The following is a 27,067-nucleotide window of genomic DNA, read 5'->3' on the forward strand; positions in this document are numbered from 1 at the left end:
TAGGCAAATAGAATTATCACCTATTTTCCAGAATGTACTAGTGACTTAAAACAATTGCCTATTTACCTTTGAAATTCTTAAAACACAATCCCTTTATTAAAATGTTAGACTGAACACCGAGTCGGTACAGCCATCACAGAATATAATAGAACCTAAGGATAATCAGGATTCAATTTGCAAGTGAGGAAAATGAGTTGCCATGGCTTTATTACATATTCAAGTAATAGGAAAAAATACAAGTTGACCTTTGAGAAATGGTTTGTGCTGCTCCAGATCCTGAATAAGGGCAGAGGAGACAGCTCTGATGTGTGTCCACTGAGCTCAACTCTCTCCCAGGTGCCTCTTTCATTTAAAAGTCCTTTTAGTCCTAGAAGATATTCCTCCTTGAGATTTCAGATAAACAACCTTGATTAATTATCAGCACTAGTCTTTTCTTCCAAAGGCCAACCGAAGATGGTGCCAAAGGTTAATGACTTTCTTGCCCCTGCCCCCTCCTTTATAACTAACTCAGACATAGATTTTCCTCAAATCATTTGTGGAATGAGGTGTAGGGATAAAGCTGGGAAGGACAATGCAGGGGTGGGAAATGAATAACCACCTCTAGCAGCTTTCCTGCTTCTCACAGTGAGCACGAAGTACAATTCTGGGCTTCCGTATAAAAGGTAGTTTCTCTCTTCTGAGAGAGCGAGTAAAATGCATTCAGGTATTCAGGATCTAATGCTAAGCATAAAACCTACGGGTGATCAGGAGATCTGCTGAACCGTATTTTCAGTTCTCTAGTACGCACCATATTCTCCCTTGGCCTTCCCCTAAGCCCAGAATGTTCTTAGCCCTCTAACTCAGCTGACATCAAACACCTCACTCACCTTTCTGATCTCAGCTTAGCTGTCCCTACTTCCCGATGGCTTCCTTGACCCACACACACTGCCTCAGAAAACCAGGAGTTACGCTTTCCATTTTCTCGAAGAACCCTATATTCCCATCCAGAGCAGCCCCATACACACCCTACAATTACCCGGGGTAACTGGATATTTATCTCCTGTTTCCCTCACTAGACTGTAAGCAGTTAGTACGTGGAACATAAGCTCTTTGGGGCATAGCAAACTATGAGCACCTAATAAATCTTTGTCAAGTGGATGAAAAAATGAGGAAATGAAGGTGATCATGAATCAACATAAAAGCAAAAGGAGGAAGACAAAAACTTAAGGGGAAAATTACATACAGCGTTCTGTGAGAGTCAGCTTTCGAAAAAGATTACAGAGGAAAATAAGGACAGTTTTCTCACCAACTAAAGAGAACACCAACACACAAAGCTAAACGCAGAGAATTAAAAACTTAAAAGTGTAGATTACTGTATTACAAAACTTGATTATGATTGCATTCTTAAGAACTGTTGCTTCAAATCCATCCAACTGAGGGTCACACTCCAGGGTACAGCTGATTCTAAGCTTTCCTGGGGTGGACACCACCCCGCCTTTACAGGTTCCCCAGGGAAATCTGCCCCCGAAAAAGCAGCAGGTGATTAATAAGCTCAAGAAAAAACACCTGAGAGATAGCTGACCCGTAGGTATTATGCAAATTACATGCAAAATTATCTTATTAGGGACAGGAGCAAGACTGGCCTGGGAAGCCTATGGACAATCATCACAAGGACATCACAAGGTACTGGTGATTGCTACACCCCTGCTTCAGCTAAAACCATGCCTTTGGCAGGGACTTTCCTCCATTCCTTAACAAAAGGACAGCCCTTTTGCAACTGTCTCAAGAGCTATAAGCCATTCTCCGTAGAGAAGGCATAAGCTTGCTAAAACGGGTCAAATAAAAAGCTTGCCACACCACACCCAGGAAAGGTCCCATGTCCCTCAGACAGAAAGGAAAAGAGAAGGGTCAGGTCATTTTTGCGAAGAGGTCAGTAACACGGATCATTTTTATAATAAAACTCGGTCATCTGATCATCTACACTTGGAGAGAAGATTTGCAGAAACATTTGGAGGTCATCCTCTGCTAAAAACAAGCAAAAATAATTTGAGTTATGAGCGAACCTTGGAGTGGTGGGTGTGCTCTCCATCTTGAAAATTAATAGTGCCAAATGTGTCTGTAGGGCTTTTTGTCGTATGCTTTTCAACAGACCATTGTTCATTTTCATTACCGTTGGCAGCGGAGACGGCCCAGGAATAATCTATCCCCTGATGGTCTCCAATCAGTCGCCCACAGTAACACCTTAAATATGGGATGGAAACCAGTTTCAGAATAGAAAACACACAATGTCAAAACAGAAAGCACATGTAATGTTTCTACACTTTCCTAAGGTAATATACAGATGGCATATATGACAATTTTTTTAAAACCTCACATTAAGATTTAGATTAGATTTATATCACTAGATTATCTTCTGAGTTTTGAAACCCCCTCAGTGGGTCTCGCCCTTAGCTGCACCTTAAAATCATCTAGCGAATGTTTAAAAAAAATGCTAAAAATCTTGTGCACACCCATGTTCATGTAAGTATTATAAAGCATTATTCATAATACCAAGTGTCCATTGACAGATGAATGGATAAACAAAACATGGCATATACATATAATGGAATATTATTCAGTCGTAAAAAGGGAAGAAACCTGTAATACACTACAATAGGGATAAATCTTGAGGATATTATGCTAAATGAAATGAGTCAGTCATAAAACAAGTACTGTATGATTCCACTTATTTGAGTAGTTAAATCCACAGAGACAGACAGTAGAATGGTGGTGGCCAGGGACTGCAAGGAGCAGCCAACACGGAGTTATTGTTTAATGGACACAGAATTTCTGTTTTGCAAGATGAAAAAGTTCTAGAGATCTGTTGCACAACAACAGAAATATACTTAACACCACTGAGCTATACACTTAACAGGGTTAAGATGGTAAAAAAAAAAAAAAATCAAATTGTACATTTTAAATATGTGCAGTTTATTTCTATCAATTATATCTCAACAAGGCTGTTAAGAAAAAAAACTAAGAATCTCTAACGTGCAATACTTAAGGAGAGCCAGAAAACGTTTCCATGTAAAACATAATATGTACATCAAAAGGAAAGAACATGGATGCCGGAAAACATTCAACTTCAGAGAAATATATACACACAGAGCTACCTCAAGAAAATAGCCATATAAGAGGCTTGACTATGAATATAAATTAAATAATAAATATAGGTGATATAATTACAAAGGAATATTTAATAAATGTTCCTGCAAATAAAGTTTTAAAAATTATTTCAGATACATGGCCATAATTTTTATTGTGTAACAAAATGAAGCAAATTAGAAGGTTAAATCTCTTTGAAACTAGAACTATATAAAAACTAACAAACTATGACAGTCATCATATTGGTGACAGGACGCTAAGCTTCTCCTATTTCGTTAATTTAAAAAATCAGGAAGAAAAATTAAAATTTGAGCATGTAGAACTTTCATGTATCTATTATATGTAAAGAGGTTATTCAGCTTTTTAAGTGATTCAGGCTTTTTTGTATGTGTATGTGTGAAAAGCAACATAAAAACGTGTACAAGTTATGGGGTTCAACTAAGCAAGGAAACAGGATGACAAGAAGTCAGAGGACCATTTCAGAGTTGTATCTGGAGGGCCCTCTACTCAAAGGCGGAGGAATAATCTCAAATTCACAGAACACACATAATCAGAATCTTCTAGAGAGAAATGTATCACCTGCTTATCTTTCAGAATTAGCAGTAGTCTTCAAAATGGAAAAACATCTATTCATAAGCTGAATGATTCACTTCATTGTGGGTTTTTCTAAACAGAACATGAATCACTGTGGGCAACCCTAATTCACACCTGGAAAGATAAGCCACTGACCTCGCAAAGCACCATTTTTCAGGTTGAACCCACTTTGCTCTAAGTATTTTTCGAGCCTAATCCATTTCACTTGAATCAATATAGTTTCATTCCAGTTTTTACCAGGTCATTAAATTACGGCATGATGATCCCATAGAAGAAACCAATTACCCCTAATTTTTTTTTAAAGCATCCCATGTCCATCCTTTTAGAATTAAAACTTCCAGAAGTTCCAAATTATCCATCACTAACTAAAAGCTTACCTTGAGAATCAACTTTGTAAAGGTGCCAAATGCCAAATCCCTCCCAAATTATTTTAATAAATTCTATAAAATACCCATCAAAATCTTAAAAGAATTTTTCAGAGAATCTGACAAAGCGATTCTAATATTCATACGAATGTGCAAGTTGTCTAAAAGAGTAAACTGATATTAAAAAAAAATAAAGTTAAGAGGACTCGCACTGTCAGATATTAACATACATTACAAAACTCTAATAATGAAGAACAGTTGCATTTACCAGGAACAGGAGAAAAATAGATCAATGGCACTAGAAGAAAAAAGCTTAGAAACAGAGCCACAAACATATGGGAATTTGTTGTATAACAGAAATGACACCAGAAATGGCTAGGACACACTGCTCAGTAACTGACCCCGGGACATTTCACCCCCTCCACATGAAAAAAGGTATTAGCTACATTCAAAAATGATAAGTTTCAACAACTATTAATTTCTGGATAGTGTGAAATAGATATTTTTCTAGTATCATTCATATTTGTTACCTCTGAAGATTGCAAAGTTGGGAAAATATTGCCCGGGAAATGTTCTGGAGAATAAAGTAGGAAGCAGAAGGAGTAAATGTAGCCTTTTCACTTCTTTTCAATATAGTCTTATACTTGCTTTCAATTTTAGCAAATTTTAAATAATTACTAAAAAATAAAAAAAAATAATTGGAGGAAAGGTAAAAGAGGTTAGTCAAATGGAAACGCTTCACTCAGTGTGAGGAACTGAATCGAGTCCCCCAAAATTTGTTATGTTGAAGTCCTAATCCCCAGTGTGCCTGTGTTTGGAGACAGAGCCTACAAGGCAGTAATAGTTGAAATGAAGTCTTGGAGGTGGGACTCTAACCTGATAGGGATAGTGTCTATAAAAGAGGAGACACAAGAACTCTGTCAGGGTACAGAGCAAAGGCCATGTGAAGACACAGCAAGAAGGTAGCTTCCTGCCGAATGAGAAGAGAGGCCTCATCACAAACCAACTCTGAGGGCACCTTGATCTTAGACTTACACAGCTCTGAGATAAAACTGTTATTGTTTAAACCACCCAGTCTGTGGTAGTCTATCATGGCAGCCTGAACAGACCAATATACCCAGCAACCTTATCCTTCCTCTCCTCCTCCATCTGTGGATGATGGGGTTTTCCTTTCCCCATGGATTTGCCAAACTTGGGATTCCAGATTTTTTCTTTTACAAAAATAAATTTAACACTGAGCCAATCCATAAGGTGAACTATGATCAAAATCAAGGAAATTTTCATTTTCCTCCATTTACAAAAGAGAAAGGTAAAACCAGTTACTAACACGTAGTTTAAAATGCAAATCACCACTAACATTTGTATTCTGCTGGAGTTATTTTTGTCCATGAGGTTGTGTGATATTATGATTTATAATAAACAGAGACTTCGTCTTTGCCCCGCGTTTCTGGCACAGAGCCCCAAAACCCTTGAGATCTCCTAACTGCTAAGAAAGATAAAGGTGCTGGAGGTTGAATCAACCATGAATGACCAATGATTCAACCAGAATCAACCACCAATGGCCAATGACTCAGCCAATCCTACCTACATAATGAAGCCTCCATAAAACCCCAAAAGGATGGCATTCGGAGACTTCGGGTTGGTGAATGGGGGTGGGGGGGGGTGTGCTAGAAGAGTGGCTTGCTGAGAAAGAGCACAGAAGCTCTGAGCCCCTTCGCACATAGCTGGCCCTGTGCATCTCTTCCATCTGGCTGTTTATCCTTTATAACATCCTTTTTAAGAAACTGGTAAATGTAAGCAAATGTTTCTCTGAGATCTGGGAGCCTTGCTAGCACACTAACTGAACCCACGGAAGAGTTCTTGGGAACCTCTGATCTCTAGCCTATCAGTCAGAAGCACAGGTGATAACGTGGACTTGTGACTGGCACCTGACCTGGGGGAGGAAGGGTAGTCTAGTATGACTAGGCTCTTAACCCATGGGAACTGATGCTATCTCCATGTAGACGATGGCAGAATCTAGTTAATTACCTGGCGGTGTGTTGGGAAAAAACACACACACGTCAAAACTGGTGTCAGAATTAGAGCTTGGTATGAGCAAACATTACTCACAAACCATAGGTCAAATGTAGTGCTCTACAGGAACAAACCATCTTCATTACCCAAATAAGAACTAGGGGCACCTGGGTGGCCCAGTGGTGTCTGACTGTTGATGTTGGCTCAGGTCGTGGTCTCAGAGTTGTGAGATGGAGCCCTGCTTCAGACTCTGCACTGAGTGTGGAGCCTGCGACATGCTCTCTCCCTCTCCCTCTGCCTCTGCCCCTCTGCCCCACCCCCCTCTCCATCGCTCACACTCTCTCGCTCAAAAAAAACAACATGAGCAAATGAAAATGCGATGCTTTATAAGTATTTCAATTGGTAAAAGCTCTTGCCAAAGGCCCTTGCCATTTACATGTCTCAGTAATTTAAGTAATGTATCTATTGCATTCAAATAATCACTGTCCTTCAAAAGATTCCCACATCTCTCTTTTTTAAACTTCCCTTGGAGGGGCACCTGGGCAGCTCAGTCAGTTAAGTGTTGGCCTCCGGCTCAGGTCATGATCCCAGGGTCCTGGATCCTGACTGAGGCCTGAGCCCCATGTAAGTGTCCCCGCTCGGGGTTGGGGTGGGGACAGCCTGCTTTTTTCTCCCTCTTCCTCTGCTCCACCCCCCTAGCTCATGCTCTAGCTCTCAAATAAATAAATAAATCTAAACAAAAACCTTCCTTTGGCAAGGTAAATAGGATACACCAATAAAGCCCTTTCATTGAGTCCATTCAAGTTGTAAGAAAGCTGTCTCAATAAGTTTTAAACAGAGTGCCTAAATATTAAAAGAAATCTTATTTATCTAAGTCTTACCTGATTAAATTCTGGCAGACCTGGCATCCCGCAGTACATCTAAATTAAAAACACAAAACCTCTGTTAGGTTAGTGATATATCTGAAAGTATATGCAATGCTTGTGCCATAAATACCTGTTATTTTCCCTGGTCTAAAAATCAGGGTTTGCTGGGGCACCTGGGTGGCTCAGTGGGTTAAAGCCTCTGCCTTCGGCTCAGGTCGTGATCTCAGGATCCTGGGATCGAGCCCCGCATTGGGCTCTCTGCTCAGCAGGGAGCCTGCTTCCCCCTCTCTCTGCCTGCCTCTCTGCCTACTTGTGATCTCTGTCAAATAAATAAATAAAATCTTTAAAAAAAAAAAATCGGGGTTTGCTGAGTACTTCCTATGTCACTCCACAAATAGTCCCATATGTTGTTTTCCAAATTACACTGCAGCAACCATGACCTAATCAACAGAATGCTGAATTTGGAACCTAAATACCTGGATTGAAATCTCATGTATTTAACAATTTCTCTAAGCACTGTTTCCACATTTGGAAGTAGTATCTGGCCTGTAAGGTTATTAAGAGGATTACCTGAGATGATGTGTGTAATGTGTCTCACAGTGGTACATTGCAGTATATATACTATTGGTGGCTGTTATTTTCATTACACTATGAAGGTGACAGAATTCTTGAGTATTCTAAGAATTCAAAAAATATGTTCATATATTTATAAATATACAATATATAGATATATAATCATATTTAATATATAATGGTATACTATTTATATATTAAATATATATTATATATTAGTTATAATACAATATAGATACTATTTTAAAACCATAAAACACTATCAAATCAAAAGACAGTTGGTATGATTATAAGTATTATCCTTATTAATCTTTCTTTTCATGATTCAAAAGAACCTTCTGAAGTTTGATGATCACGATGATCCCCTAAGGTCATATTTTAGGTATAAAGAAGTTTTAACTAGAAGAGAATACTAGCTAAAACAATGCAAGAAAGGACAGCATTCAAAGAATCAGGGTTATTCTACATTATTCAGAAACAAATACTTAGGCCTTTCATTTCTTCCCGTCCTAGCCTTTTGGGACTATCTTTTCTCAGAAGCTTCACTTCAACAACAATTTCAAAATAAGAAGGAAAAAGGCATTGTAATCAAATCTATCATATCTGTTTCTTACTAGGAACCATAAAAATAACTGATAAAAGATCAACTTTTATCTAAATTTAAAATCACAAACTACCACCTTTTTCTTCTGCACCATCAAGAAGAAAAATTCATAAAAGCTACAATTTTGAGATTCTTACTGGGATCTAAGAAAAAGAATGGCATAGCAAGATCCGTAACCATCCAATAATTTTTTTTCACAATCACATAAAGACAACCTTTTTCCATAAAATGCAGATCTTGGACCATTCCATAATATGAAATTATAATCGTCAATATTCTTCTTGAGTCTGTGGACTAATGGCCTATAGGTTATCACATTTCATGACGCTTAAGATTATGAAGATGATTATAATTATGATTCCATTACAGAAACAGAAGGACTGTGTGAGCTCAGTCTGACTTCCATTGTAGCCACCATCACATTACAAGATACCGTAAAAGATGAAGGGGAAAAAATGAGTTTACCCTGCCATTCTGTAAACATTTTATCAGGGGGCAAAAAGAGAACTTCCAATCATGGGGCTTACAAACCCCAGGTAATTCAGTGAGGGTAGGGCTAGTAAATATTTAACAAAAGCAAGGAACACTGTTTTAGTCATCCCCAAAGAACAAGAATTTCAGTGACCTCACCATGCTACCCTTCATAAGCATATAACTGTGATTTCTAAACTTTAAATGAATATAAGGTCAAATGCTAAAAAGAGCCTAAAAATAGAGTGGTCCCCCTAATTAAAATACTGCTCTTCTATTTTTCCCTTCCTTTTAATTTCTACTCTCCAAGGGCAATGCCACCCAATCTTAATTTCAGGAACCCAGTTACCCTGGGGAATTTTCCATAGCCCTTTATTCTCATATCTTTCACTGGCTGCTGTTTTGAACTTTGTTCTCCAAGTAGAGCTTCCAAAGGGTTCTCAACAACTCGGAGCAGTCAAACTCAAGTCATTCCATTCTGCTATCCATTATCTGCTCAAGCAAAAAGACTTTACGGGAAACATGGAATTGTCCGCATAATCTGAACACAGTGTCCTAAAATATCCCAAGCTGTCACTGTTGTCACAATTTTCCAAAAACGCTTGAGTTGGGGATAAGGCATATTCACAATACTTTGAATATTCAGTATTCAGAAGTTGTGGGGAATGGAATGGTGGAATGGATACAGCACTAGATATTTCCCTAATACCTTTTTTGAATTAAGTTTTTAAAATTTTAATTACAGTATAGTTAACACACAGTATCATGTTAGTTTTAGGTGTACAATATAGTGATCCAACAATTCTGTACAGTACTCAGTGCTCATCCAGAGAAGAGCATCTTAATCCCCTTCAACTATTTAACCCATGCCCCCACCCACCTCCCCTCTGGTAACCACCAATCTGTTCACTATAGTTAAGAATCTGTTTCTTGGTTTCTTTTTTCCCCCCTTCGCTCATTTGCTTTGTTTCTTAAATTCCACATGAGAATGAAATCATATGGTATTTGTCTTTCTCTGACTTATTTCATGTAGCATAATACTCCCTAATTTCTATTCTTCCACTAAGAGAAACAGGAGCATTAAAGACATGAAAGTCACCACAAAATTAACAGTGGCTCCATCCCAGTGATGTCATTATGATCAATTTTTTCTTTTTTATACCTCAGTGAGTCATTAAACAGATGTCTATCAGGAGCCTTCCACACAGCGGGCACTGTCATAGGCTCTGGGCTTGCAGTCAGGCACGAAACTGACAAGGTCCCTGATCGTACCAGTTTGTCTACAATAATCACCTATTATTTTTATAGAGACAAATATTGATTAAAAATAAATAAATGCTAACTTCACAGGTATGATTAAATCCTCTAGACAATTCACTGGGGACTGTTTCCCCAAACAGTCCCTCGAAATAGTGTTGTTTTAAAATGAAAAAATATAATTAAAAATTGTACCTGTGAGGGTCTTTTGAGCTAGGTATGATTTTGTTACATTCTCTCTTGTTGAACACTCCTTCAATCCAGGATTTCTGGGACTAAAGAAAAAGTGTAGTTATTTTTACGTTATAATTAAGTGAGAAAGCCAATGTAACCACAGTAGTTCAGGTAGACAAGATATATTCAAATATCATCAAGATGAATTCAAATGCCAAGATCAACCCCAAGTAGGCTAAGCATTTATTGGCTTCTATCACACACATCACAGACACAAATGAACCAAATGTGAACACAAAAACATTCACAAAATTAATACATCCATAATCTCATTTTCATCAAAATGTCCATAAATGCACAAAACTCTAGGAAGGAAGTCATGTTATAACTAAAGCATTGCCTTAATTCTGCTAAAAGTCACTCTAAAATCTTGTGCCATAGTCCTACAGAGCGAATTTCAAGCTCTCAAATTTCAAAATTCTCACATATAAAGTCCCACTTTGGTTAAGATGGAAGCTGGAACCTCATTAAGATTCTGTGAAAGGATTTCCTCTAAAACTAGAACCTGGAGGATATGAAAAGTAGAATCTCACACATGTACCCTCAGCAGAAGAGAACTTAAAAACTGAGACACTGATTTCCAGGAAATGCCTTATTTCCAGAAGACTGAGACTTACCTCCTGAGCAGCGAACATTTGCCAAGAATCTCTCTCCATCCTCAAGCCAGTGAACTTACAGCCTGGACCCGAGCTGGACTTTCCCCTCTTCACACTCCTCACCGGTAAATATAAACCACCCCAAGCCTTCAATGGACTCACATGTAGCTTGCTCCAGTGTTTTCCTGAATTGTAATTCTTTCACTCCTCTGGAATAAATTCAATTTCTCATCATTACAGTCTGCCTCAGTTTACCTCCTAACTGGATAGACAACCTGATACACATTCTGTAAGCATGGTTTACCACAGACTGTGCTGCTTTAATCTGCACCACCCCTGACCCTTCCTGAATCCAGGTAGGACACTGGTCCTTGCTCATCCTCTTAATAAAGTGTCTCCCCCACTCTACTACACAACATACAAGTCATAGCCAAGCTCTTCCATAAGCAGAAGTCCAGAAGCAGAGGAGACTTGACCCACAATACACCCCAACCAACGGATGAGCTTGGCCTTCTTATAATATGAAAATATTTTAGCTCTGTATGGTATAAAAATATAAATACAGATACAACTTTTTAAACACAGGTGTTACAGCAGTGGCGAAAGGGTGGTGCACGGGAACCTGCAAGGGGGCCTTCTTAAGCTCCATGGCAGGGCAGTCCCCACCTAGGATACCTGTTCTCGTCCTACAGTCCCAGGGAATGCCCGGCACCACACAAGGGGTTACAAATCGATCTGTGTCCCAGCTGTGCCACTTCCTTATCACACCGTCCTCAGGTGCCAGATGTTCAGGACATGCCGCCCTATAATATGCTGCTTTGGTGTAGAGGTGATTTTGAGCTGTAGGCACTTGAAAAACAGCAGATGCAGTGAGAGGCTTCCTCTGAACTCTCTTTATCTGCCTAAAGATAGATCTTCCAAAAGGATCTCGACTGTCATAAATCCCTGGAAGTTTCATCAGCCCAAAAGGATTGACTCTTATCTCAAGAGAAGGGAGGAGAAGTCAATACCGCACCCAGACAAACCTGGTCACTAACTATCGTATCTCCCACCTATTCTTCTAAGATCCCCTTCATCTTTTCTAAAAATCATTTACTCTCTTCGAAATTGCCTACATCTCCCAACCTTTCCCCTATTAAGACAGTATATAAATCCCCAAATATCATCATCTCTGGGGTATTTACTTCTGTTTTTCTGGGATGTTGTCATCACCACAATATTAAAAATTAATAAACTTGTGTCTCTTTTCTTGTCAGTTTACGTCACAGACCCAGCCATCAAACCTAAAAGAGCAAAGTTTTTCTTCTCCCACAATTATAAATGAGGCATTTATGGAATCCTCTGTATACTTTAATATTAAACTCATGGATTTTGTTCAATATTCACCAACCTTAAACATAAGTGTTGACTACTGAATATAACTGTATATAAACAGAATCCAGATCTTGTTAAGCAAAAAGGGGGGAGGGGCACTGACTGACTGGTTCCTGTGCATTTTGAACATAACTATAAACAAGGAAAACTTCCCAAATCAAACTCAGTTTATCTTAAAAATCATTCTACCTCTTAACCCTTTTGCATAGTCAGCAGTTTTTTAAAAGACATTTGCTAAATTGGGAAAGCACTGAAAACATACAAACTTGGAAAAATTCAGAGTCACAAAACTTGGAATGAACTAAACAAAGTAAACTCAAAATCTACTTATTATAATAAGAAAATGACACAATCTTTTGGAATTGGTAAGCCCTATCCCCTCTTCAAAAACTAACAATTTATTCATTCTGCCAAGATTAATTAAGTCCCTAATTTTTGCAAAGCACTGAGAAGAAGGGTGACAGGGGAATTAGTATGTTCTCAAAGAGCTCTTCATGCTGAATTCATTCAACCAATATACCGGATAGGCCAAGCTGCACGCTGGGAATACTACGGCAGGTAAGAAAAGATGTTGGCTCTGACAGAACTTGGAATACAAAGAAAGAAACAGATAATGAATTGATATCATTAAACTGCATGTACACAAATTAACTATTAAAAAGGAGCTCCAGGGGCGCCTGGGTACTCAGTTGGTTAAGTGGCTGCCTTCAGCTCAGATCATGGTCTGAATGGGATGGAAGACCACATCAGGCTCTCTGCTCACTGGGAACCTGCTTCTTACCCTCCCTCTACCTGCTACTCTGCCTGCTTGTGCTGTCAAACAAATAAATAAAAATTACTTAAAAATAAAAATAAATAAAAAATAAATTAAAATCTCAAAAACGGGTCTCTCACATAGGACACAAATTAAGCAGATTGTGCTGTCATTCATTTCTTTACAAGACTAGACATCCGGTAGGACTATCTGAGCAAACTAATTTCTTCATTCCTGTTTGCTTATATATTAAAAATGGAGATAACAGCAATAATAATACCTCATAGCTCTGTTGAAAGGAATAGATAAATTAAAGGCTTACAAGTCTCCCTGGGACTTACTAAGGCTATAAAGCTTAGCTATTATTAGTAGTATATCAAAAAGAAAAAAAATTAGGTTTTGGTGGGTGGCCAGGGAACTTAACTTTGATGTATTTTTTTTTTCCTAAAAAATACTTCCTGACCTCCAAATCCTCCTCTTGGGACCTCTCATACTAGAAATGAATGACTTCTGCAGGTCCACTTTCCCCACTGGACTCCAGCGCCCACAGGCCCTGTGCCAGTCACTTCTGCTGCCCCAGGGCCCAGCCCAATCATTACTGAATGAACAACAAAATGAACACACCTAGACTAGAACTTCAGGAATCCATGAATACAATTTTCCCTTCAAAGGTGTAAACAGGAAGCCTGAGCCATAATAAGAACATGGAAACTCTGCTTCGGCAACTCTCGGATCTTATCTCAATACTACAGGAAAAGAAAAACAGGCTGAATTTGAAAGCGTTTCAGACAATTCCCAATTTTGAATCTTACTTTTTCCCCCCCTCTACCTCATTGTGGTAGCCTTTTCAATATATTCTAAAGCACATGTAGAAGAGGCTCCCATGTTTAGGACAACAGAGAGCAACTAGAAAACAAATGTTTGTTGGTTTTAATTCAATAGCCCAAATCTATTGAGGACAAATGCCCAGTGGGCTGGCTTCTACCACCTGGAGCAGAAAATGGTCATGGATTGTGGTTGACAGTGGAGATTATGCCATTTCTGCTGCCATCACGGCAGCCTACAAAGCTGGGTGTTTATATATATATATATATATATATATATATATATAACGTATATACATTATATAGATAGATATTTGTATGTATACGTGTGTATACACACACACACACACACACACACAACACACCACACCACAGAGTGAGGGGAGGTGCTTGCTGATTGCCATTATTATTCGAAGGAGGGAAAGGCAGAGGACAAAAAAGGGAAACTGCTGGTCTCAGGCTCAGTGTGTGGCTCACCTGGAACATAATCAGATTTTACTTACAATCCCAGGCCTGAGGTGAGGGTAGCCAACAGCACAGAAATGTTCAAAAACAAATCCTTCCCCTCCCGGAAAGTTTTCTATACTATGGCTTTTCAGATCTTCCAGAGAAGGGATTCTCTCTTAGGGGAATCTCTGAGAAGGCATAGTTTTAGAGGTATTCCTTAATTAAAAAAAAAAAAAAAAATCTACAAGTATGCATGAATTGCTTTTTTAACATCCAGAGGGCTGGGTGATCGGGGGTGAAGGGACGCACAAATTATCGGTCATTTGTTTTCTTTTTTAAAATTCTTTTGTACTTAAAAAAAATCTAATGTGTAACAAATACTTTTCCAAGTGAAGCGGACTACTTACTCCCCTTTTTATGTTTCCCACACACTATCTTCTACATATCATAGCACGAACAATGCTTAATTGCACAACAGTTGTTTTTCTCTTAAAGTTATCATAATCTACGTTAGGATAAAGTGTTGGATTAGTTATCTTGAATCTACAATACGCAGGGAGGCACCAAAACAGACCAAGCAGAGAAGCAGTGTTTTCAGACTCCAGATGGACATCTGGTGTCTCCTCTATACGGCTTCTCCTCTGGAGCAAGGGCCTCTTCAAACTGAGTCACAGGTGGATGGACTTGTGCCATCTCTTGGCTCAAGGGAAACGCTTCAGGGCAAAGCAAGTCCATCCACCGGAGGAGTCCACTCAGGGTCTCCTGTGGGGTTGGTTCTGCCCACGTCCTATAGGGATAGTTCATCTGACTCCCTTGACACAAGATTAATGGTCTCGGGCAAACCTATAATAATCTAAACCCAAGGATCTGGTTCGCTAACACTGCCACAAGTTGATCTCACTTTCAGTGAGTACTCTTTCCAGCAGGGAGCATTTAGGCCGACTTCATAAAAAATAATCTTACATGTTTTCTTCTTTTGAGGTAGAAAAAAGTGAGCACTATTTTTGCCAGTAATGATTGTTTTTTTGTTGTTGTTGTTTTTGTTATTTTGGTAGCATCATTAAAAATGGAATGTCAATTAAATAACTCAAAACCTCCTAAAATGCCAGTTCTCCTCTTTAGCTGACATTTTCATTTCCTGTCTTGTCAAGCAAAGGCATTTCGAACTTCAAAACGAACGTCTATGTTATATAAACTCATAAGCACATGAGGAAAACATTTATGAATTCTCCACGGAGCCTAATGGGGAATCGGAAGAACTCAACGGTGACCAGCCAAATAGAGCATATCATAAAGGTTCAAACTAAACTGATGTCTTACTCAATCCTGCCCCTTCCCAAACTGGTCAAAGTCCCCATTATGTCCGCATGAACACAATTAGGACATCCTTTCCTCTGTTGTCGCACAGGCTTCAGCTTTATCCAGTTCCCTTGGGGAATAAAACATGCAAATAAAATGTTTATAATCTCTGATCATGTTAAATCGTTTTGTTAAAAAGGGAAAAGAAATAGAAGTTCATTTATGTGTATTCTTTACAGCTGTCCCTGGATAGTAACATACAGAATTTAACTGAATGCCGGGCCTATTTGTTGCATAACTACTCTAATCTGTTAAGATTTTCAAATCAGATGCAATTATTGAAGGATAATTGGAAGAAAGGCAGTCAGGGACAATGGCCCCTTCCCTAAGAGGAAACCATCCTTGAAAAGATTTTACATCACCCTGGAAGGAGGCCTCTACTCGTTCCCACATGACAGGAACATGACACGTACACGATAAAAAGCTGATTGGGTAACAGGCTCATGGAAGGTTCATCAAATTAAAGCAGCCTGCCAACAAGCCCATAAAAACCCCTAGACTTAGAAACTATGGTGGCAACCTTCTCAGTTCCCCTCCCTTTCCAGGAGCTTTGTGCCTATTGCTCAATAACCTTTGCTTTGCTGCCCACCACTCTCCGTCAGGTCTACCTCTTCATTCTTCGAAGGGGTGTGACCAAGAACCAGGGCACCAAAGGAAAAGGAATCCTCTAACACAATCAGTGTTCTCCAATTTCCAAGTAGCAAAATATCCATGAACTTGTTACCCATGAACCCAGATGGTCTTAAATTATGCTCCAAATATCCTGTTAAATTATCTAAAACTTGATTAGAACTTCATCTGAGTGAGCTACATAGTCTAAAAAGCCTTTTCTTGGGGTAAAGCTATACTCCTTTACAAGTGTTATTAGTGAAGCTATCCTCTTAAATAATAGACTTTTAGGAAACCCACCATATTATGGGACAAGAACACCTTTATTTGGAATTACAGATTAAAGGCAATTTTATTTAGATCATCCAGAGTAAGGTTTATATATGTGCAGCACAGCAGAAAGAACGTTGCAATAGGATTTCACTTCCTGAAGTTCAGTAGGGACACCTACCACACATTTAACTTGGACGAATTTAAAATTTTTGCTAAAGGAGTAAGTAAGAGGTAAAAGAAGCATGAGAAGAAAGAAAAAAAAAAAACTAAGTGTGATCAACTTCAATACGATTTTAAGTTCAGAAGTACACAATTTCCAAGAGCATCAGCTCTCAAACTTTTGGAGCTTGGAACCCCTTCATATTCATTACCAAGGACCTCCAAAAAGCTTTCATTTTTAGGAGTATATCTACCAACCTTTATGTACCAGAATTTAGAACTGGGACTTTTTAAGATATTTACTCATTAGTTCATTTTATTTTATTTTTTAAGATTTTTATTCATTCATTTATTTGACAGAGAGAGAGATCACAAGCAGGCAGAGAGGCAGGAGGGGGGCAGGGAGCAGGCTCCGCGTGGAGCAGAGAGCCCAATGTGGGGCTCGGTCCCAGGACCCTGAGATTATGACCTGAGCCGAAGGCAGAGGCTTAATCCACTGAGCCACCTAGGTGCCCCATTTTAAATAACAGTAATAAATCTATTTATCTATTAGTTAACATATATACTTTTCATGAAAAATATTAAGATTCATAAAATTTTTATCTTTTTTTTCAACATAGAGAAATCAATTAGAGATCAAATCTTCACATACGATACTTTATGAGCAATGGAGATACTTTTGAAAGATATTTTGATAACTGTATTCATTTCTAACTATATGGCTGACTTTAGCACCTACCAAATTCTCCATCCCAAAGATGTCACTGCAGTATAAGTGGGAGATCAGCCCTTCAGAACCCATAGGTAGCATATATTTCATCTGTTTATCCATTTTTCCTTTAAAATATCAATATCTCTAAGAATAATAGCATAATTCATTCATTTATTCATTCATTCAGAAATACTTTGGTTGGTATATACTATACTAATAAAAACAAGTAAAACTGTGTCCCAAAGACCAACATCAAAGGAGAAAAAAGTATGTGGGGCTCCTTGGAAGCAGAAATCCCTCTGCCTGCAGGTATCTGGGAAGGCTTCAAGGAGGACAAGAGACTTAGGAAAGTCCTTGAAAGATGACAAAGGTTTTGGGAGGTGGTGATAGAATGCCACAGGGGTTAGAAATGCAGAGATTTCAGCCTGGAAGAGAATTCAGACAACACTTCTGGTAAAAGCCATGAGGTCACTGGGGAGCAGAGAACAGAGAAAATGAAAGAGCCAAGAACTTTTGGAAATAGCTAAACATGCAGTGCAAAAGAGTTCAGGAGATAACAAAGAGTTCCTAACAGGATGGTGACATGATACCTGAAGTAGAGAACAAAGCAAGTTTCTCTCTTAAATAAAAAATTTTTTTAAAATGGGATTATGAAAGTAGGATGTTTCAAAGAAAAGCTAAGAAGTTTAATACTGACAAGAAAATAAGGAGAGAGGCACCTGGGTGGCTCCATCAGTTGGGTGTCTGCCTTTCGCTAGGGTCATGGTCTCAGGGTCTTGGGAGCCCCAAGAGCAGGGAGCCTGCTTCTCCCTCTCAATCCCCCTGCTGTTCTCTCTGCCAAATAAATAAAATCAAAGGAAGGAGGGAAGGAAGGAAAGAAGGAAGCAGAATGGCAATTTTGGCCATGACCACTGAGCAGATTGAGAGAGATTTAGGAAATAGGTTGCAGGGGCACATGAGCGTCTCAGTTGATTAAGCGTCTGACTCAATCTCTTGACCTCAGGTCTTGATCTCAGGGTTAGGAGTTCAAGCCCCACATTGGGCTCCACATTTGGTGTGAGGCCTACTTTAAAAAAAAAAATAAAAACATAGAATAAACTCTATTTAAAAAAAAAAAAGGAAATATGTTGCAAAACAGGAGGCAGCTAGTGTAATATACCCTTGGGAAAACAGTATTAAGACCAGCCACTAACTCAACAATATAAAGCAAAAGCCATCATGTGTGTAAGCCTTTTGTATCTGCCAAAGGCTGTGCTAAGTGCTTTATGTACTTTAGCTACAGTAATATTCACGACTGTGGGACGGGTACAATTATTACTACCTCTTAATGGAGGAGGAGCAGGTTCTACCAAACACCAACTCTGGAGCTCTTCTGCAAGATGTTTAAGAGGCAAAGTTGAAAGAACCCTTATATTATGTTGAGAAGGCCTAGACCTTGTTTGTAGGTAAGAGAGAAGTCAATAAAGGGAGAAAATACACGAGAGAATGAAATGACTTTAGAGACTTCTGGGGGTGGGGGTAGGGGTTAGGTGAAAAAAAGGTATGAACAGCAGAGGAGGAAGGCTCAACCTGGAAGAAAATGCTTCCTCTCCTGATAGAGGCAAGGAGAGGATGACGAACGTTTCCTTCTTTTAATTTTGCCCAAGACCCCATTATGTATGTACAGATCAGAAGTCAGCCCACGTCACCCTGAAGGCTGCAAACCTCAGCATTCTCCTTTGCCCCTCTTATCAAGGGAGAAGATGGGAGGTAGGAGATAAGCCTGTGCAATCATACTTTCCCTTTTCATTACTAGCCCTTCAGAGTACAACAGCACAATACGCCATACACCATAAGTTCTACGAATCACAAAGCATAGGGATACTCTCTCAACAGAGGATCCACCCAAGTTAAGATACACGGGGAACGCCAGTAGGATCCCACTGGATAGGCTTTGGAGCAAACTGCCACGCAAAATTCCAAGGATGTCCCCGATACACTAACCTAAAAATGTGTTCCTCTATGGGTCTGCAGACACCCACACTAAGCAAATAGGAAATCAGGGTAAAGTATAAGAGCAAATGTAACTGGAGATCACTGGGCGGTTGGACTGCCAGGGCAAGGTATACAGTAAATGCACTCTTTGCCAGCCTGTCAGAAATCTCTATCAGCAAACTCAAGAAATCTTTTTATTCCTGGGTGATTGACCCTCAGAGGTTGTCAGACAAATGTCCACCTGTCCAGCTGTAAATTCTAAGAGCATTCCTTTAGATGCACCTAGAAATAGGCACTTTTATTTTTAAAAAGAATTAATTATAATCACTTCAGGTAAACCTTTTACGACTGTGTGCCTAACTGCCACATAGCAAAAAACAAACAAACAAGATTTACTATAGTGTTGGTCCTTGTATTGTAAGCCTTCACCCTATCACTTGTGGAACACCTAAGCCAGGACTCAGCAACATTTCTTTTTTTAATAACTTTGAAAGTGGTATAAAATCGACAAGGTATAGTAGATGATACAGGGAGAAACGAACTCTTCCTCCTACTCCTGTATTCCAGACATCCCATTTCCCTTCCCCAAAGGAACCTGTTACACTTTGTTATGTGTTCTTCCAAAGATAATCTATGCATTTATAAGCATATACCAAAAATAATTTTTTACATAGAGGTATATTATACACATTGTTCTGCACCTTGCCTTTTCTTCACTAACAATTTGGACATTCTTATATATTTATACACATAGAGTTCCTTCATTCTTTGGGGGGCTGACCAGTATCCCTTTGTATGGAAGTCCCATAGTTTATTTAGCTAAAATCCGTACACCATAGCTTTCACGTACATGTGTATCTATCAGATAAAAACCTACCGGTAAAATGTCTGAGTGAATTCAAATACTGCCATGTTGCCCTCCATTGAAGGTGTGCCAATTTATAAGCAAAAGGTTTGAGTTACTAACAACTCTTAAATGTTAGAGACTACACTGTAGAGATTAGAGAAACTAGAGAAAACGTTAGAGAATATACTCTGTGTATACACTGAGGATACACTGTATACAGTATTTTTTATTATTAATACTCAACTTCCTTCCAAATAAAAATTTGAAGTGACCAGATTCCTTCAATTTAAAAATAGTTGTAAAATAAAATACCGAAAAACGCACTTGCCCAAGGAACAAGAATCTCAAACATCCAAAATGGCTTTAATGTTGAGAAGTTATAAAGTATTTCTGAGAGAACTTTGAAAATATGTGAAAATTTGAATAGCAGGGAGACAACTGAAGACCAGACTTCAAAGGACTTCAGTGAAGAGAGTACTGGTTTGCTGATTGTAATCTATGGAAGTCACATCTCTGAGAAGTCATGGGTTACAGCAGAGAAAGGACAGAAGGAGGAGGTAGAGTATGGGACGGGGTGGGGGGCTGTTTTTGTCACCTGTTGACTATGGCAGTCCATTCACGGTATGCAATTTGGTGTAGGGATATATAAAACCCATCTTAGTGACCTCACCAGGTTTAAAAGGGAACAAAGGATTGTGCTACTACATTAACCTGTCCACATCTGTATCCCTTGTTTCCCCCACCAAACCTCTCCCCCACCTGCCTTCCCCAAGTGCTCAACCGTATACCGAGGAGTCCAAGTGGGAAACCGGAGCATCATCGTTCATTCCTCCCCATCCTTACTTCCCAGTCAACCATCACGACCTATTGATTCTATTTCTTAGTATCTATTTCTTAAATATCTCTTGCATCTGCCCACCTCTGCATTTATATTGCCAGGATCCTAAAGTCACCATGAATTCTTGGCTAGATGGACTCCCTTCAGTCTTTGGCCTCCAGATTTCCCTTCTCCGATCCATTCTCTGCAGCAAAGCCTATAGGGGTTTTTTTGTTGTTGTGTTTTGTTTTGTTTTGATTTTGGTTTTAAGATTTTGCCTATTTATTTGCTAGAGAGAGAGCCTGGGAGAGCAAGTGAGCAAGAGTACAAGCAGGGGGAGTGGCAGACAGAGGGAGAGGGAAAAGACTCCCTACAGAGCAGGGGCAGCCTCATATGGGACTTGATCCCAGAACCCTGGGATCAGGACCTGAGCCAAAGGCAGACGCCTAACCCAGGCATCCCAAGCCTACAGACTTCTTAAAGTGAAACAGTAAACAGGTCATGCTCACCTAAAACCTTTCAGTGGTTCTCCCAAGGTCAACAGGAATGTTCAAAAGTCCTTCACCATGTATGTAGCCCACTGCCCACCACATCTGAGCTGCTCCCTATCTCCCTTCATCTCTTCCCTCTCCCTACTTCAATCTCTACATTCCAAATAAACAACTTCGAATTCTCCCACTACTTCCACGCTGTTCTCTGCTAAGGACATTCTCCACTCCTCCCCTTTTGCCATCAAGAGAGACAACATGAAAACTTTCATAGAAACTCTCTGAATCAGGATCCCCTTCCCTGTGCCCGAGCCTTCGGTGTTTGCCCCCAGGCACTGTACAACCTGACCCATTTAGACTGACTACACTCTAAGCCCCAGAACACAGGGAACTGTCTTGTTGATTGTAGTATCCCCAATGCCTACCTGAGTTCTGGGTACACATTCAAACACTTTACCAGAGTTTAAGTATATCCTAGAGAACAAAGGTATTGCATGGGATGAAAAAATGTTTTGTGGCTTTATAAACACATGCAAATAGTGTACGTTCCAGAAGAAAGAAATCCATTATTATCCATTGGTCCCCTAAATGTATTTGACCAATGATCATCTATGAGGGTAGACTTGTTTGCATGGGGTACAATTTGGGCAGACTCTTTTCCAAGAGATTTCTGCCAGCTCTCAGTTCAGAATGTTCCCTCCCCTAATTCTTATATCCTAATGTTAAGATGTTTATCTAAGATTTTCAGCTTGCTTCTTAAAAAAAATCTTTGAGATGTTTAAGTTGATTTAAAGGACAGAAACCTTTAAGATTTTTATCTTAATTTAAGCTAAAAGATTTAAAGCAGCCTACCAACCGGGTTTTTGTTTTCTTCAGAAGAAAAGAATTCTCATCCAGAATAACTAATTCCACTAGTATTCCGTAAGAAAAATGATGTTTTAATAAAATGGGTGTGGTCCTGGAAGTTGAGAATCACGAGTGTCAGTGGGATGCCGAGAACTAATAATGGAGGCTGGCAGATGAGAAATGCCATTTGCTAGGACGAAGTTTCCCAACTCTTTCTGGCTGTTACACTTGATTTTCAAAATTCCAGTGTTGTTTAGAAACTGACTGTTCTTTCAATGCAATTCAGGAAGGAAAAGGGAAGATAACTACCACGCCATGCCTTTCTCATTCTCTGTCACCAAGGAGCCAAACTACAGAGCAGTTTTCCTTTTCACGGAGTTTTAGTCATTAGGATATTTCTTCTGTATTTCTTCTGCTATTGTAAAACGGGAAGAAATATATTATATCCATAAGGGAAAGACCTTGAAATGACCCAAAAAGGCAATTATGGGGGGGGATTAAACAAAAGAAAAGCAGCTTTTCTCTTTTAAGACTGTCCCTCAAATGCTCACAGTATTTCGTGATTGTATTATGTAAAGAGGAACAAACTGCCTTAGCCACCTCATGTCTCAAACCAACCAAGACTCTCTCCTTGACCAAACTTGGTTCAGGCTCTTTCTGAGTTGAGTCCTTTTTCTGACTAGGCCGTAACCTTGGGCCTTGTGGTTGGCCCTGCTAATGCAGTTTTAGCAAGAATCTGCTGGGTCAGTTAGTGAAAATCCCCCACCCTTCCTATCTGATCACCCTGGCCTACCTTCAGCAAGAATCCTGTTGAGTTGGTTTAGCAAGAATCCTTCTGACTTTGATCTTTTCTCTTGTAATTTTCCATTCACTGGCCCCCCACCTCGCTCTCCCACTATCCATTTCCACTTGTTGTTGTACAAGGAGTTGAGCCCCGTCTCTCACTGCCAAACCCCCACTGCAGGAGACCCCCTTGAAGAAAATCTTCCTTACCCTCTTTAACAAGTGTAATGAAAATGTTTTCTTTAGTAAAATCCAAGACACACACACACTCACTCACTCTGTAGGTCTGAGAACAAAACTCCCAAGACACTGGAATCCCAGTAACTCTCAGGAACTCTCTGGTAAACTGAAGCCTACAGAGCTTCTCCCTTTAGCTAAACTGGAAGATAGACTCTGACATCAAGATGACTCCACAGAGTGGACCTCAGAGGGCTTACCTATCGCCTATCACATTCCATATTTGCTGAACCCAAATACCAGCCAGCAAGATACAATTTCTGTCTGAAAAGTCTCCACTCTAAGAGTTGCTTTTCAAGTATGTGGTTTCCCTCTGAAGGGCAGTGGCTACAAGTGCAAGAGACCAAAGTAAGAGCCTGAATGGTTTGTCTCTTTATTACATTCAAGAGCAAAGATCCACTCTACAAAGTCCATGGCCGATTCACCATTCTCTCCTAGTTTGCTGACCTAAAGACTCTAACAAATTTTAGAAAGTTTAAATTTTAAGATTTTGGACATGCCTCTCTGTATTAATATAACAATGCCTACTTACTTGACCTTCCTGTCACAGAGCAAAATTGCCTGGAATCCTGAGTTCCTCTAGGCCAGGTAAGGACAAAGATTATGTGGAAGCAGGGGGCAGGGTGTGGCTTTGTTTTTTTTTTACATCACTTCTAAGCACACACTAACAGTAGTGACAAATTTGGAGAGGATTATCTGAGCTAGGCCAAGGATCTATGAAGTATACTGTGGGCTTACGTTCTTAGGGGAGTAAAATTCTCTTTCCTAAGAGTCTAAGATTTGATTTACAAAAACTTCTTGGTTCTTTTAAAGGTCCATGGAGGACACCTATTTTTTCCAGAAAGAAGGAAGATATTTCCATATTCAAAGACCAACCTGCTCCACTACAATATGCCTAGTTCATTCTGCAAGATAGTATTAGTAGCAGCTGGCTTAGTCCGTTTGGGCTACTACAAACCACAGAATACCATACACTGGTGCTTTATACTACAGATGTTTATTTCTTCCAGTTCTGGAGAACAGAAGTCCCAAATCAGGGCGCCCAGACAGTCAAGTTCTGGTGTGAGCCGTCTTCATGGTTTGCAGTGGTTGCCTTCTGACTGTATTTTCACACGATAGACAGAGATCATCGCTCCCTTGTGTCTTCTTATAAAGGCATCCCTCCCTGTCGTGAGGGCTCCACCCTCAAGACCTAATTACTTCCCAAAGGCTCCACCTCCAAATACCACCGCACAGATCAGGACTTCAACATACACATTTTGGGAGACACAAACAGTCCACGGCAACATGGTAACCATGTATTCAGCACTTTCTGTGTACCCACCTGCACAACACCAAGTACTTCATTATGTTAACTGCCCAAGAAGACCTGGGAAGCAGATCAGTTACTAACTCCATTTTACAAATGAAAACAGAGTCAGAGAAGTTGAACTGCCCCAAAACACAATGGCTCATAAAAGCGACACTAGGATTCAAACATGGCCGCCCGACTCCGTCCATGCCCTTACCAGTTTCAGTTCACTATCACTTACCTACAGAGCTTGCACTTATAGCAACCCTTGAAGCTGTACCCTATTTTATGGTTTACAAATCACTTTCCTGGACATTTGATCCTCACATGAATCCCGTAAGGACTCTCGTAGATAGTATGAATAAGATCAAGCATGTGAAATGCCCAGAAAAATCCCTGCTATACAGCAGGTTTTCTGTGAGTATCCTCAGACTCACAGAGATTATCAAGAGGGTCATGAACCCCTGAAAACTGTGTACAGCGGTCCCCCTTTGTCCACAGTTTCAGTGACCCGCCGTCAACCCCAGTGTAACAAATCATCAAAACATCAATAGTAGCCTGATGCTACGTCATGATGCCGATATCCTTATCTCACCTCGTCTCACATCATCACAGGAAGGGTGAGGACGGTAAGAGAAGATATTTTGCAAGAGACCACATTCACACAACTTTTATTACAGTATATTCTTATAATTGTTTATTATTTGCTACAGACAGTCATCTCCTTACTATCTCACTATAGTGTGTACACACCATAAGTGTGCACATATAGGAAAAAACAGTATGTAGGTCTTGGATTTGATACTACCCACAGTTTCAGGTACTCATTGGGGGGGGGGGTCTTAGGACATATTCCCTCTTGTGTCGATGTGAAATGTGTGTTTCTCAGGAGAAAATCTCAAGAGCTGGGTCAAACATAAGGGCCACACTAAGGATCTGAACCAACAGTTCTCCAAAGAAGACAGACAAATGGCTAATAAACACATGAATATCCTCGACATCATTACTCATGAGGGAAATGCAAATCTAAACCACAATGAGACATCCCTTCACACCCAATGGGAATACTATACTCAACAAGTAAGATCATATAAGGGATGGGGAGAAACTGAAACTATCATATACACTGTTTGTGCACAAACTCTCTGGAAAACAGTCTGGCAGTTCCTCAAAAGGCTAAACATAGATTTACTAACTCCACTTCTGGGTACCTACCTAAGAGAAATGAAAATGTAGGTCCATACAAAACCCTATACACAAATGTCCACAGAAACATTATTCATAATAGCCAAAGATCACAAACAACCCAAATGTCTATCAACTGATGGACAAATAAAATGTGATATGGAATATTATGCAGCAATAGAAAAAAATCCTACATGGATGAACTCTGAAAACCTTAAGATAAATGAAAGAAACAGATAAAAAGGAAAACTTCTTGTAGGTGGCCATCTATATACGATGCCTGGAAGAGACAGATCTATAGTAGCAGAAGGTAGATCAGTGGTTGCCTAGGGCTGGGGGGGATAGACGGAAAAAGAGTTGACAGCTAAGGGGTGTGGGGCTTCTTTTAGAGATGACAGATGTTATAAAACAGACTGTAGTGATAGATGGACGATTCTGTGAATATACTAAAAGCCACTAAATTGTATAGTTTAACTAGGTGAATTAGGGGTGCCTGGATGGCTCAGTTGGTAGAGCATGTGACTCCTTATCTCAGGGTCATGAGTTCAAGACCCACACTGGGTGTGAAGACTACCTAAAAATAAATAAATAAATAAATAGGTGGATTATGGGATATCTGAATTATATCTCAAAAATTTTTAAGTGGGGAGAAGCACAGGCAAAGAAAAAGACTGACCCATCACAGAAAACCACAATAGTCTCCTAATCCGTGGTGGATACATTCCAAGACTCCCAGTGGATGCTGGAAAGAGCAGATAGTATTGAATACTATGTATGCTATATTTTTTTCCTGGACCCACATACCTATGATAAAGTTTAATTTGTAAATGAAGCATGGGGCACCTGGGTGGTTCAGGTCATGATCCCAGGGTCCTGGGATGGAGTCCTGCATGGGACTCCCTGCTCAGAGGGGAGCCTGCTTCTCCCTCACCCTCTGCCTGCCTCTCTGCTTACTTGTGCTCTGTCAAATAAGTAAGAGCTTTTAGAAATAAATACATAAGGCACAATAACTAATAATAAATAATTACAATAAGGTATGTAAATGTGGTCTCCCTCCCTCAAAATCTTATTGTATTGCACTCATCCTTACGACCAGGACGATGTGGGATGCTAGAACGCCTGTGTGAGGAGATGAAGTGAGCTGAACGACAAAGGCATGGTAATGTAGCGTGAGACTACCCGGCTTCTTAATGATTTGCTGGAAGGAGGGTCATCTGCTTCCACACTGTGGTTGACTAAAACCACAGAAAACCACCAAGACAAGAAGGGACTACTGTATTTAAGTAAGTAATGGCCCACCGGCAGAAAGAAATTAGACCACAAAGGTGTTGCATTCAACCAATAAAGTTCTTCTAAAAATCTTCTGAAGCGACTACTGAAATGCAAAAAACC

The 27,067-nt window shown here is 39.7% G+C and overlaps 1 protein-coding gene across 1 annotated transcript in view; it reads right to left on the reverse strand.

Moving 5' to 3' along the window:
* The window catches only part of LOC111153633 (transient receptor potential cation channel subfamily M member 6), a 160,518-nt gene that overhangs the window by 105,032 nt on the left and 28,419 nt on the right, over positions 1 to 27,067 (reverse strand). Inside the window, exons 2-4 of the mRNA XM_022512777.1 lie at positions 10,062 to 10,141; positions 6,977 to 7,015; positions 2,043 to 2,220 (exon numbers count right to left, since the gene is read on the reverse strand). Coding sequence (XP_022368485.1) covers positions 2,043 to 2,220; positions 6,977 to 7,015; positions 10,062 to 10,141 — 297 coding nt within the window. The remainder of the gene's footprint in view (positions 1 to 2,042; positions 2,221 to 6,976; positions 7,016 to 10,061; positions 10,142 to 27,067) is intronic.

This window comes from Enhydra lutris, unplaced genomic scaffold (genome assembly GCF_002288905.1).
Source record: "Enhydra lutris kenyoni isolate GAN:26980312 unplaced genomic scaffold, ASM228890v2 scaffoldscaffold33, whole genome shotgun sequence".
Lineage (NCBI taxonomy): Eukaryota > Metazoa > Chordata > Mammalia > Carnivora > Mustelidae > Enhydra > Enhydra lutris.